Source organism: Moschus berezovskii, chromosome 27, assembly GCF_049115385.1.
Source record: "Moschus berezovskii isolate FMDL1 chromosome 27, NW_MosBer_1.0, whole genome shotgun sequence".
NCBI lineage: Eukaryota > Metazoa > Chordata > Mammalia > Artiodactyla > Moschidae > Moschus > Moschus berezovskii.
This window is the reverse complement of record NC_142486.1, coordinates 35821391-35836134: the sequence shown is the minus strand read 5'-3', so window position 1 is coordinate 35836134 and position 14744 is coordinate 35821391. Positions and strand designations below refer to the sequence as shown.

Genomic DNA, 14744 nt, shown 5'->3' with positions numbered 1-14744 from the left:
AGTTTTCATGTAAGATGAAAAGTCAGTGCAGCATCCATCCTGGGTGCTTCAAAGCCTTGATTTGCGCGCTCAATGTTGTATATGTGTTACTACAAAATATAGCCCACAAGACTAAAAGAGAAAAATAACTGGGATACAGGAAGGCCAGAATGTTTCACAAAAAGATGGAAAAATGAATAAGTCATGGCTGGTCCGTGTTAGGGTTGCCATTATCTGCCTAAGGGTCACGCCTTCCTGTCACAGGGCACAAACATCGCAAATGTCTTCTGCAGGACTGTGTCTTCTCTCAGCCACCTCCCCACCACCACCCGCCCGAGGTAAACCTTGGGAATTAGCATCTCTCTTCCAACTGGCTCCTCCCCGCCCCAAGTAGCCTCTCCTGCATCCTTGACCTTTATATGGAATCATTACAGCATACTCAGATCCTGTGTTCTCCAAGCCAAATCCAAAAGGTGCTTCTTTCTGACATTAAGATAAAAAAAATGTTCAGAGTAATTTTAAGAATATTCTAAGTATTGCGTTTTGCCTAAGACAGAATACTGACCATGAAGTGAAAGTTGTTGCTCAGTCATGTCTGACTCTGTGATTCCCATGGTCTGTAGCCTGTCCATGGAATTCTCCAAGCAAGAATACTGGAGTGGGTAGTCATCCCCTTCTCCAGGGGACCTTCCCAACCCAGGGATCAAACCCAGGTCTTCCACATTGCAGGCAGATTCTTTACCATCTGAGCCACCAAGGAAGCCCACTGACCAAGAGGTAGGGCAAAAGAAACAAGCTTTATTGCCACCTACTTTCAAAGTTGCCAGCACCTGTGCCTGCTGGAATGGGTGCCTGAAAATGGCCAGGTGGCAGTCTGCCTGGCCATGGTGTGGCTCCCCAGATAAGCACCTGGCTATCTTCTGATCCAGGGATGTCGCATCCCTTCTTGGCTGGGTGGAGGTAGGATGGTCCCATGGGACAGATAGGAGCCGCCCTTTGGTGTTTGGGTGACTGTTTCTGCAGCAAGGTCTTCATGAACCCAGCTTTGCCAAATTTCAGCTAGGCTTCTCAGCAGGTTGAAATGAGATGTACTGAACCACTCAGAAAAGAAGAAAAAAACAAAAGTTTAGCAGAAAATAATAAGAGTAAGAATAATAATAAAAAAGAATCAATATATTATTTTTACTTCAAAGCAAAGTGAAAATGGGGTAGAATTCCTCTTTAGTTTATGAACTTGGGATTCAGAAGAGATTTCTATTTCTACTTTCATCTCTCCCTCATATACAGGATGCAGATTTTGGGCCAATATGGTTTGCCCAGGATTTAGATTGGACTCATTCTGACTCCATTTGTGGGGATTGTGTTATTCAAGTGGGCCGAGTGTTCGGTTCTTCCCAGCACTGTGGTGACAATGACTGTTAGTGCCCATTAGCAGCAACGATGCCACCAGATCCTCCATTGGTACATCACATTGGACTGTGAATTTCCTTTCTTAGGCAAGTGAGAGGATTGTCCCAGATAGAGCCGCAGTCCCAGTTTCCCTGATTGTTTATTAAATGTGTGGCATGGCTCAGGATGTTAGAGCCTTGGTCTTAGAGGTCAAGACGAGAACATTGCTGTGTTATTTTGGCTAATTCCTACATTTAAGATCTGAATCACCAAGTCAAATAGATATTCACCACAAAAACTCACTCCACTCCCTAAACTGCCCTATAGAAACTGGCAATGTAATTCTGTGTAGTCAAAGCTATGGTTTTTCCAGTAGTTATGTACAGATGTGAGAGTTGGACCATAAAGAAGGCTGAACACCGAAGAATTGATGCTTTCCAACTGTGGTGCTGGAGAAGACTCTTGAGAGTCCCTTGAACTGCAAGGAAATCAATCCAGTCAATCCTAAGGGAAATTAACCCTGAAGCTGAAGGCCCAATACTCTGGCCACTTGATGCAAAGAGCCGACTCATTGGAAAAGACCCTGATGAAAAGGTTGAAGGCCAAAGGAGAAGGGGTCGGCAGAGGATGAGATGGTTAGATAGCATTACCAGTTCAATGGACGTGAATTTGAGTGAACTCCGGGAGATAGTGACAAATAGGGGAGCCTGGCATGGTGCAACCCGTGGAGTTGCAAAGAGTCAGACACTGCTTAGTGATAGAAGAAGCCATGGAAACCCAATTGCTGGGCCACATAGGTAACTTTTTCGGCAAACAGATTTCTGGGCTCCACTCTGGGATTCTGATCCAAGAAGCGTGTATCAGGGCTTAGAAATCTGAATGTTTCATATGCCCCCCAGTTCTTTCTGATGTATAACTGAATCTGAGACCTAGTGGCCAAATCAGAGGCATAAAATAGTACCAACCCTCCAGATTTTATTTTTTGCCCATTGAAGTGCTATTATGTCAAAATGAGTCAGCACGTATATTTGTGTACCAAATGTGGCTAATCCCATCAGTGATGAGCAGGCCTAAGTAGGGTCTTTCTAAACTTATAATCTTAGATTAGTCAAATAGTTCATTTCTGTCCTTATCACAGATCCTCACCATGGGAAATAGGTAATTCAGTCTAATCCCCCAAGTGAAGAATTTTTTTTTTTCTCTATCAGATCACCATCTAATCTAACTTGGCTACCTCCATAGCTGTTACCCTCTATGAAGGAGCCCATCATAGTATTGGAAAGTTCTCCTTTGTTGGAACCCTGGGTAACAGCTCTCTGAAACTGAAACAGCTCTCCAAAACCCTGAGTTTTGGAAATTTCTTTCCTGACCTAATGAGGAATTGAGAGTTAACGAGTTGGTTATGAGCAGCTGAGATTTGTAATTGTTTGTTTTATTAATAAGACTGACTGTCCTGCCACTCCAGCTAAGCTTAACACCAACATTTTCCTTTATGTAAGGATTACCTAACACAAAGAGCAATCTTGGCACATTGCATTATTTTACCCTGTTTATACTGTGGAGACCAGAAAGAGCTGGGCAGATTTACACTGTAATGGTTTCAAACGGTTGGTGTATATTTCTGAACAAGATGTACAAATATTTTTAGGGGGTTTAAAAATAATGTGTCATATTTTCTGTACTCTTCTTAGGAACAGTGTCAGTGAAGAAAAAGGATGGATTTTGACAATGTGATGTGTAGGGGGGTTGGTTTTTTTTTTTTTGAGGCTTAAATATTAAAGCAAAATACACCAGTGGTTCAGAAAAGAGTGCATTTGTTATTGATCAGTAAAAGAAGTACCTAGAGTGTTACTGTAAATACTATTCTATTAAAGGAGGTTTTGAATTTTCTACCTGTTGATTTGATAAATGGGTATCAGCATAATGTCTTAGAACTTTACCATGTGTTTACACATTTCCGTTTGGGGTTAGTAAAGCAATCCAGAGAGCTGACAGTTTCAGAAGCACTTATGTCATTTGAAGGGTGAGGGAGGGGATATAAAAATGTTACTTGACCTGTTTGCATTAGCAATCAACGGGTGTTTATTTCTATTCATTTCATGGGATAATTTTGTTGATTTAGAGCCAAGAGTTTCAGATTTATATAAAAAAAGGTCTTTCCCTTTTTTTTTTTTTTAGGCTTCTAATTTTTATTTTTTGAGACATAAAGGCTGTAGAATTGACAAATTTGAATAACCCTAAAACTGCATGGAGAAGAGATGGTCTTAAAACCACACAGCATGACTCTGTAGGCAATGTTAGAAGATTCTGGCATTCATTGTTGAATTTTGTGCACACGTTTTCTTTTCTTTTCTTCTTAATTTGCATGTCAAGAAAGTGGTCCCCTTTTTTTTCTCCCTTGTTATTTCATTTTCTTCTCTGTGAAGACACTGTACATTTATTTTGATCTCATTTTCTTTCCGTTAGATTTCTTTTCTTCTGTAGTGACATTTAGAAAGGTATTTTGGGTATCATTTTTTGAATTCTTCAGGGGTGACAGCTAACGGGTGACAGAAAACAAAAATCTTGTTCACATTTGTCGCTTACTTATTGCACATTTTAGTACTCTTATAATTTCTCTAATTTGCATGTTACAGAACGGAAGCCAGGACAAGAAATAGAAATTAAAGCGAGAGAACGTTCCGCAGTGGTCGTTGACTGAAAATAATAATCTGCATGTTGTTTTCCCTTCTCCCTCCTGCATGTAGGGATTTGGTTTCGTAACTTTCGAAAATAGTGCCGATGCGGACAGGGCGAGGGAGAAATTACACGGCACCGTGGTAGAGGGCCGTAAAATCGAGGTGCATGTCCAAAATATTTTCCTTTTCATCTTTTTGATAAGTGTCTGCTTCACGCTCATTTGTTGTTTCAGATGCATCATTGTGTCTTGTATGTGACCCTATTCCCTTCTCATTGTTTATATATATATATTTATATATAAAAAGGAAAACTGGCCTTACTTTTTTTTTTAATTTTCCTTTATTATGTTACTCTTATTACTGCTGAAAGGTGGATGGCAAAAGTGAGACAAAAGAAAGGTTAATCTGAAAGTTTTTTTTTTTAATTCTTATTTTATTTTTCATGTCTTATAACCAATGGGTGCAGTAGATTCCAAGCAGTGGAGAGAGTGTTGCAAAACAAAATATAGAGCAGTTTTCTGTTTTTGTTTTCTTTTTCTTTCCCTTTCTTTTTCTTTCCACTGCAGGGCTGATGAGGGATCCACAGTGGTGTGCAAATTAAACCAAATTGTGAAATGAATAGCATTTAAGAGAACAGTTGTTGGGGGAAAAAAAAAATGAGAGGTCTTTGTCATGAAACCTTTCATTTTTTTTTTTCTTTTTAAGAAGCCAGTTTCAATCTTTGTATTCTTTTGGCAACAACGTGAATAACCAAACAGGATTTCCTGTTCACTATCTGGCCCTTCTTCATGGAAAAAAAAAAATAAACGCCGAAATTCCTATACTCAGAATCTACTCTTTCTACCACTGGCTCTCCCTCAAAATGACCACAGGGTCGTATTTGTTAAAACTTAAAAAAAAAAAAAAAATACCAGTTAAAAATGCTTTAGTCTTGGAGTAAGATGTTGCATATTTTGCCTTTCATTTCCCCCCACCCTCGACGATAATCCTTAGGCCCCTCACCAAACTCTCAGTAACCATGGTAACTGTATACAAACCCATGCTGGCGATGGTGGTGAATGGTAAGTGGTGAAATCCATCTGCCGTTTCACGTATTTAGTGCTGATATATCTCTATACATATATATACCACGTGAATTCTTTTGACTTGTTGTATTAAGTTTTCTTGATGCTCTATTTCTTTGGATATTGGTCCGCCTGTAACTGTACGTTCTAAGCTAGCCTGGGAGGCGCTGACTGGGTTGAGACATGACCAGTGCACATCTTACTCAGATTGTTAACTCCATACTGTGTTAAACGATGCACCCTCTCTTTTATCCTTTTGTTAGCTGTGACTTTAAAGCTTGAATGATCTTGTTAACTCTTGCGATGTAAAAGGCTCTTGTTCCAAGTGTTGAATGCTAGATGTTGCTTCCCCGATGGTCCTTTCCCCTTAAAGTGTTGCATACGGCTAAAACTTGTTTGTCCTTTTTTTGACATTTATGTTCCCTTGTACCTTGTCTCTCCCCTCTTCTCCTCCACTGCATGTTCCTTCATATGAACCTTATTTTATGTTTAAAAAATATTTATTGTTTCTGTGTTACCATGGAGTACACGCATGCTTTTCAATCTTCAATTATGCAGTTCCTTTTAATTTGCTTTTACTGTCTCCTTATTAAACTTTTAAATGATATGACATTGCTTTATTGAAATGATTTGTTAAGTTAAAATGGTTATGAAGTAAATGTAATTATAAAAATGTATGATTTTGTTATGCACCTACTGCCTTTTATAAATTAAAATGCATTTTAGTTTTTGTTTTTTGTTTTTTAATAAGTAATCACAGTCATAATGCATGCAACTAATTGAACTGTGGTCTGACCCTGGAACATGTGCTCATTTGAGTTTTCTATGTACATAGGTAAATAATGCCACAGCACGTGTAATGACAAATAAAAAGACTGTCAACCCTTACACAAATGGTAAGTAGAGGCTGGCCTCTTACAAGAAAATGTCTCCACCTCAGAATCTGTTAAGTAATTTAACTGGGGAATCTGTCAACAAGCCATATTTGCCTCAGCATGGCTCCTGTGTCTTTGCTGCTGACCTGCTACAGCGAACCACTGGAATTAGTAAGATAAAATTGTCATGACAAAGGCAAATTTAGTTTTCAAGTGAAGAGTGAATGTTCTTCTTTCATTCTCTCTGGAATAACTCCCATGGTGGGTGAGATGCATGGCAATTATTTGAGAATTACATAGGTAATTTAATTTATTGTAATTAGAATGAGTTGATGGAGGATGGACATTTTGTTTGTTTCTCCCTTAATCATCACCTCCTCGCTGATCACTAATCATTGCCGGAAGTGGGACTGCAGCATTTGGTTCTGGCTTTGAATCTTCTCTGGAGCTATTACACTTCTGAATTACCTTGAAGGGTCCCTCATGATGACTTCCACACTGAGAACAGAATGTATGAGTGTGTTACACACTTCTCTCTGGGTTACCAAGTGGCATTTGGGGCAAGGGAGGATGTTTACTGTGTATTGCAGACCCCTTCAGGACAATGCATTTCTGCCCTTGCTCAAGAGGAAAACATCTCAAACCACTTCATAATAAGGACTTACAAAATATGAAAAATTATTAAAATATTCACACATTTTGATTTTTTAATCCTCAGAAGAAATGTCTCTTAAGATATATGGTGGCGGAGGGGAGAAGATGTCATATGCTAATCACATGCTTAATTGTACCAAAGTTAGAAAGAGTGTAACGTAGTGAGTTAGAGTTTCGAGGGATATAATGCTCATTAAAATGAGCAAGATGAAGACTACAAAGGGGCTCTCAATGAATGAAATGTTTTAAAATAAAAAGAAATTATATGTATAGCATGATTTGAATTAAGGTAGGCATTACCCCCAAAATGTTTATGGTTGAGTTGCATTGTGAGAATGGAGGGTGTTTTTCCTCTGTTTTATGGATTTTGAAAAATAACAGTCTCATTACAATCTTAAGGAAAAATTTATGGAATTTTTTATTTTAAACATTTTAATTATACATGAAACATGAAAATACAGACATCTAGAAAATGGGAAGAGAGAAAGGAAGGGAGGAAGACAAAGCTAAAATATATTTTGAATGACACCACTGCCATGTTGGTTTCCCACCTATCCCCTCGGAAGGTGCCACTATTACAGATTAGTATCTATACTTTCATTTTACACTTTGTCGTGTACATGTGTAATAAATATATGTTTATAATACAGTGGCATGTGTATGATTTTTGTATGAATGGTGGCATGGTATACACATCATTTCTGAATGATTTTTATAAATCAGTATGGAGTTCTTTCAGTGTAAATGCATACACACTACGATCATTCTCTCTAGTGGTTACATAATATTCCATACAAAGGGTTTATTCCCACCTTACATACTGATTGACATTTTTTTTCTGTTATAAACAATACTACTATCATTTGGTAGTTTTGTTTTTGTTTTTCTTTTTTCTTAATTAATTTGTTTGTTCTGATATTTTAAAGGTTCACTGTTAAACAAAACTATCCCCTCAATGTGATAGAACTCTAAGGTGAAAGACTGGAAGAATTACTTGTTCTGCTAACCCATTTTTTCAGCTTTCAACAACCCAAGACAAATCCTGAAATGGTATAGAAAAATTCTGCAACAGTCTTTGAATGCCCAGTGCTGAAATGAAGCAAACCTCTGATTTAATGTATCGTGGAGTCTTTCTACTTGGGTAAAAAATGATAGCTCTGCAACTTGCCAGAGTCAGTACATGATGGCACCAATCTGGCTGTGGGGCATTTTCTTTAACTATGAAGTAGCAATTGTGTGTGTGTGTTTGCACCTCACATGCCTAGGCATAGGTGTTCATGTATGCTGCTGATGTGAGAAAATAAGGCAAAGGAAGTCAAATATTCCTTAAGCCATATGTAGGCATATTTATTTTAAAGAGAGGGTTACTGATCAGTGTCATACCCAGTGGCTGAAAACTGGACCTGTGGTCCTTGGAGACACAGTTCAAGCCACAAGGAATAGTCAACATTTCTGGAATATCGACTGTATGGCATTATGTTAAACATTTTAAATGCAGTGAGTCCACATAGTGCCTTATAAAGAAGACATAGTTATTCCTGTGTTAAAGATGTAAAATTTGAGGCTAGTGGAGATGGAGTAATTAGTGACATCTTTTCTTTTTATTATGACATAACAAAATCCTATGGCCATGCCGGGTGTTACAAGTGCATCACTTTCACCTGTCATTTTGCAGAACTGCATTCAGGCAACCGGCTACAAGAACAAAAAGATTATTCAATGTGCAGCCCCAGACTCCTGCCACGTTGGCAAGTGCTTGGTTGCTCAGTCATGCCCGACTCTTTGCACCCTCATGAACTGTAGCCCCCCAGGCTCCTCTGTCCAGGGAATTTTCCAGGCAAGAATACTGGAGTAGGTAGCCATGTCCTACTCCAGGGGTCTTCCCAACCCAGAGATCAAACCCACGTCTCCTTTCTTTGTCTCCTGCATTGGCAGGTGGATTCTTTACCACTGTGCCACCAGGGAAGCCCATGTGTTGGCATAAGTATCTCTTATCCCATTATGGGGGACCCTGCATTCTTAGTTTCCGGAAATAAATTGCGTGGGTCTCTCACCTGTATACCTGAAAGGGGACACTCAGAGGGTTATCCTGTTACATAGACTGTGTATGTTACCTAACTGGGGAAGGATAGTCACGGTAGAATTGACTTTTAAAAAAGAAAAAGAAAATTCTAACGGTAAAAAGACAGTTGGTTTCTGTAGAGGAGATCATGAAGAATTTTACTATTCAAGTAAAGGATTCTCAAAACTTTATCAATCCTTAATTCATGAGTGCCATCACTACAAATGAAATTTCCCATAAAATGCAATCCAACATTCTGGAAAGATAGGGGCCCTCTTAGATCCTTAACAAGCATGACTGTGTTAATAGAGAATTTTATCACCACACAAAGAAGAAAGAAACAAGAAAGTGGTAGCTGTGTGAGATGGTGGATATGTTGATTAGCTTGATTCTGGCAAAAATTTTACAATGTGTATGTATAGCAAGTCCACAAATGGTACACTTTCAATATAGACACCAATTATACCTCCATAAAGTTGAAGGGAAAAATAGAGAAGTGAGGATCAATGAAGTCACATGGAAATGAGAAAATTAAGTGATTTGGCGGATTCATTCGTTAGCTACCTCATTCATCCTCACAAAGCATCCAACTCAGGCTTCAGCAAAATTATGGATTTACTCAAGTCAGGTCATCTTCACATAGAAAAGAATCTAACTATCAGTGCCATCATCCCATTTCATGCATTCCTTTAGGATATCAGTCAATCATCCAACAAAGTGTTAAGCAGCTGCAAAATTTCCAGTGATGAGTAAGACAGGATCCTAAACATGACAAGACACATAGCTAGGACTCTCTGCTATAGAGGAGCACAGTTAATATTACTGTGGAGGGTGTAGATTCCATTTCCCGGGACCTTTGAGCTTGCCTGCAAAAGACTGTGGAATGACACAGAAGAGTCTGGAAAACCCTCCCGATCTGAAAGCTACATCAAGAGGGAGTTGAGGGGACTACTTCCATATTGCTGGTTTTTCTTGAGGACATCAAGCTGCAGAGGAGTTACGGTTTACTGTGCTCATTGGAGATCAAATATTTGCTCTGTAAAATAAGTGGAAAACCATAATCCCAGGAATTTCTCCAGTGTTGGAGAAGCATGAGTGTTGGATGTAGCTCTTTTATTTTTTCAGCGTTCACAGGAAGGGTGAAAACTGAGCAAAAAGATCCAAAACTATATAGAGGCAGATTTTATATCACCTCTGTTTTTTAGGGATTATTGACCTGCAAGGGGGCTGTTGAAACCTTCTGCATAAGAGCTTTCTCAAGTGGGACCTGTCGATATAATGGGACCTACTATATCGGATGTTTGTGGTTATTATGGGAGATGAAAATTGATTCAGGGGATTCATTCATTAACTCATTGGTGGCTCAGCAGGAAAGAATCCACCTGTCTCCATAGAAGATGGAAAGAGATTCAAGTTCATTCCTTGGGGTGGGGAAGATCCCCTGAAGGAGGAAATGGCAACCCACTCCAGTGTTCTTGCCTGGAATATTCAATGGACAGAGGAGACGGGCGGGCTACAGTCTGTGGGGTCACAAATATTCAGACACAACTGAGTGATGGAGTGTGCACGAATGCTTACACACACACACACACACACGAAATACTCAACACAGTGGCAGGCACAAAGTGCCCTAAAAAGGTAATGACGTGACAATCTCAATAATAAATAGCCATCTTGTTCCTTTTCTTGCTATGATAGTAAGCTGATAGATATACTAGTTTAAAGATCAGATATTCGGATGCCAACAGAGGCTGTCCAGGTAAAATAAAGAAACAGAGAAGGTCTGAGAAACTTGCAGCCTTTTTGACTCTCTTTTGTTTTCATACTGAGCAAACCAAAATAGTTCTCTTCTAAAAGAAATAAAATGGAGAAGGCAATGGCAACCCACTCCAGTACTCTTGCCTAGAGAATCCCAGGGACAGCAGAGCCTGTTGGGCTGCCGTCTATGGGGTCGCACAGAGTCGGACACGACTGAAGCGACTTAGCAGCAGCAGAAGGAAAAAACAGCACAGGGTAACCATAAAAGATCTCTGATTTTTGGCCCCCAAGCCAAGCATGTAACAGGGAACAGACAAACTGGGGTCTTAAGAGGGGGTGTTCCCTGGTCACCCCAGCAAATTTGTCCGTAGGGAATTCCTAAAGGTGCCATTTCTGCTCATATTTGAAGAGAAGCAGAAATCTTATAGATGAAATTTAAATGTTGACAATAGACATGTATTTCAAAAAAAGAAAAAGTTGCTTAGTGAACCGGATGCAGTGTGCAAATGACTTTTCATTTTGGGCATTGCTCTCTGCAGCATTTCAAATACCAGATTCTGGCATCTGTGGTACACGTCTTTAGAAAGCCTCAGGACAGTTCTGGAAACCCTTGTCGGGCATTTAAGGGTGCTTTCTTGAATGTGTTTTCCTTGAAATTCAACTCAGCAAAGCCCTGGAGAAGACATGTGTTGATTTGTGTGCACATTCAGACCTGTCTTTTAATACCCGATACAGCCATAGTTAACACTGAGGACCTCAGCCAGTGTTTTCTACAGAAGGCTGGCAGATGACCTTTAAGAAGCTGAATTTAAGGAGGGGAGCACTGATTTGGAGGCAGCACCTTGAAGCTGGGCCACAGAGGGGTCCCTATAAACAGCTCTTATGTCTGATGTGGAGTGAGGCCCCCATGTGTCTGGTGTCTGCTCCATTGCCTTCTTGTATGGGGGCTCTGGGAGGCTGGAAGCTGTGGGCTTTATCAGCAATTCTCCCTTTGCTGTAAGCCTCATTGTTCAGTTTAATGTCCTTGATCAAAATCTCTGAATTCGCGAGGCCTGGGGACAAACACAAACTGCCTTAGAAATTAAAACTGGAATCATTTTGTCCATCTTCCTGACAGTGCAGACTCCTGTCTCCAGCAGGGAGATCCCAAGGGTCCCTTCCAGGTACTGGAAGGAATGGAAGGGACTAGGAGACCATTTGCATGTTATTTGCATGCATTTACATAAGCCTACAAGAGCCCTGTTAAGTCTGAGCAGAGGTGATTTTCAAGAGCTGGATTCTATTTGCCTTTCCCTTGAAGATAGTCACCCCTAATGGTGCCCTGCCTTTTTTGTAGATGTGTATAAGGAAGCAGGTCATCAATGGTTGGAAGGAGAGCATAGCCAAAAAGGAATGAGTCCATTAGGAAAAAGCTCTTTATTCTTTGAGTTCCTTTAGAGCAAAACTAAGTAAATATTTATGGAGCCAAACACACAAGTTTTATATGTTGGGAATTCACCTTGGACAGCAGTCAGTCCCGCTTGCTTTACCATCAGTTTTAATGAGGGAGAATGGTTATAGAAACAATTAAGAACAAGCGAAGAAGGAAAAAGATAAATCTAGGCGGTGTTAACTGCTTTGCAGAGAACAAAGCTGGGAATTGCATCAGGCAACAGCCTCAAGAGTGGGGAAGGAGAGACATTAGGCAGCCTGCCCTGGAGAAGACGTTGTTGTTCAGTTGCTCAGTTGAATCTGACTCTTTGCAACCCATGGACTGCAGCACACCAGGCTTCCCTGTCCTTCGTTGTCTTCCAGAGTTTGCACAAACTCCTCCATTGAGTTGGTGATGCCATCCAGTCATTTCATCCTCTGTTACACCCTTCTTTTGCCTTCAGTTTTTCCCAGCATCAGGGTCTTCTCCAATGAGTCATCTCTTCGCATCAAGTAGCCAAAGTATTGGAGCTTCAGCTACAGCATCAGTCCTTCCAGTGAATATCCAGGGTTGGTTTCCTTTAGGATTGACTGCTTTGATCTTGCAGTCCAACGGACTCTCAAGAGTTTTCCAGCACCGCATTTCGAAGGCATCAGTTCTTTGGTGCTCAGCCTTCTTTATGGTCCAACTCTCACAACCCTACATGACTGCTGGAAAAAGCATAGCTTTGACTAGACAGAACTTTTTCGGCAAAGTGATGCCTTTGCTTTCTAATATGCTGTCTGGGTTTGTCATAGCTGGTAAACTTTAAGTACTGGGCAGATTTGTCCAAGCGGAGCAAGCAGTAGGTACAATTCAGAATGTTCTAGATTGATCTAGAAGGATCTTTGGTTCTTTTGAAAAGATTTAAAAGGCCAGTGTCACCATAAGTTGGAGGGAGGCGAACAGTGGTACCAAGTAAATGGACTGGGGTTAGATTGTGTGGACTTGTTTGTTGCCATGTACTTAAATAGAAATGTCTAGGCTAGCATGACGGCATTGGCAAGAGAGGGATGTAGAGAGAGTAGAAGTACCTTTTCAAAGTCTAACCTATAGGATTTTTTAATGGATGGTACAGATATGTGAGGATTAAGGGAGCATCAAGGCATTATTGGTCAAGAATTTTGTTTTGAAGAATGAAGCGGATGGAGATGCCATTTGCTGAAGGGGGATGTCTTGGTGAGAAATCCACTTCAGAGGGAGGCGGGAAATGAGAAGTTAGGTTTCCTTGCCTGAGGCGTGGTTCAGAAACGCCTTTGTTTCTCCTCCAGTGGGAACAGAGTAGCCTTATACAAGAGACAAGACCAGTGATGAGAAGAAGGGAAAACCCTCTTCTGATGTTCCCAGGGCTACCTGAGCAGCCTCATTGGATTTCGCTGCTCACAGATCCTAGTTGGCTTCTTGTAGAGGAGACCTAATCAGTTATCTCTCTCAATTAATGCTTGTGACTGTGAGATGGCACGGATTTCCTGAGAAGGGACAGTATTGTTTTGTTTCTTTTATGTTTATATTAATTGAAAGTTTTCTGTAGGGAGACTTAGTCAACTGGTAGATCATTGGTAGATAAATAATGCCATGAAGCTGCGTGCCTAAGAAGACATCAGGTCACCTTTGATAAGAGCTGATGGGTTGATTGATCAATCAAAAGATAGGTAATAGAAATGATGTAGATGGATGGATGAATGGATGGACGGACAGATAGATGATAGATAGATGCACTTCGTCAGCGTCCGGCATGACCGAAGTTGCAGCTCGCCCTCCATCTCCTATTGCTGACGATCCTTCAGTTCTACCATCTCCCACCTCCTCTCCCCCCTCTCCTTGCCTGTTCCTTGATGCCAGTCCCTGGATGCCAGCCATTATACTACTGTCCTTTTCAAGGTACTGTTACAAGGTGTAAGATTTAAAATGCTTTCTTTATTTTTTGTTTTTATCTGTTATTTGTGTGCAAAGTATTATAAACCTATTTAGCTGATTGTGTCAGTTGGGTATCTAAGCTAACTTTGTTGGACTTGCAAACAAATTGGACTTATGCACATGCTCTCAGAATGGAACTTGTTCGTATGTAGGGGACTTACTCTGTCTGTCTTCCTCAGTGGGTACAGTCCATGGGGTCACAAAGAGTCAGACATGATTGAGCACACACACACACACACAAACATGCGTGCGCTCACATGCTTCCTTAGTGGATCAGTAGGTTGTGGCTACCTCGCAGCTGTTCTTATAGGTGCATCACTTGTACCAGGCAGTGGGATGGCACACCTCTGCCTTCCAAAAAAAACTCTGAGAGCACTTGTCAGAAATACCTTCTCTCACATCACAGCTCTCACCATTGCTTTTTCTCAGGAGCATTTAGTAAAGGACCTCTGCTGTTTAACCTTCAGCCCAAGGACACAAGGTTTTGCATACCTGTCCTTTTCTGTCTTCCAGCAGTTCTATAATAGACGCTTTCACACACACACACACACACACAAAACCAAAACACTTACCAGAAGGAACAGGAATTAATCACCAAACCCTAAAATAAGATCATTTTTTGAGGTGGTGGTTTAGTCACCAAGTTGTGTCTTGTGACCACATGGACTGTAGCCTGCTAAGCTCCTCTGTCCATGGAATTTCCCTGGCAAGAATACTGGAGTGAGCTGCATTTCCTTCTCCAGGGGATCTTCCCAACCCAGGGACCTAACCTCTGTCACCTGCATTGCAGGTGGATTCTTTAGCAATGAGCCACCAGGGAAGCCCATAGATTGTTCCCTAAATAGTGTGCAATGGATGTGTAGTGCAGATAGCCTCCTGATTTGCAAATAATCTTGGTTGCTATCTCCTAAAGTAGAA

At 40.6% G+C, this 14744-nt stretch overlaps 1 protein-coding gene across 9 annotated transcripts in view; it reads left to right on the top strand.

The window, feature by feature from the left end:
• RBFOX1 (RNA binding fox-1 homolog 1) overlaps nt 1–14744 on the top strand; it is a 411330-nt gene that overhangs the window by 279563 nt on the left and 117023 nt on the right. For all 9 annotated transcript variants that reach the window (XM_055409444.2, XM_055409440.2, XM_055409443.2 and 6 more), the window contains exons 5-6: nt 4116–4208; nt 5946–6006. In XM_055409444.2, coding sequence (XP_055265419.1) covers nt 4116–4208; nt 5946–6006 — 154 coding nt within the window. The remainder of the gene's footprint in view (nt 1–4115; nt 4209–5945; nt 6007–14744) is intronic.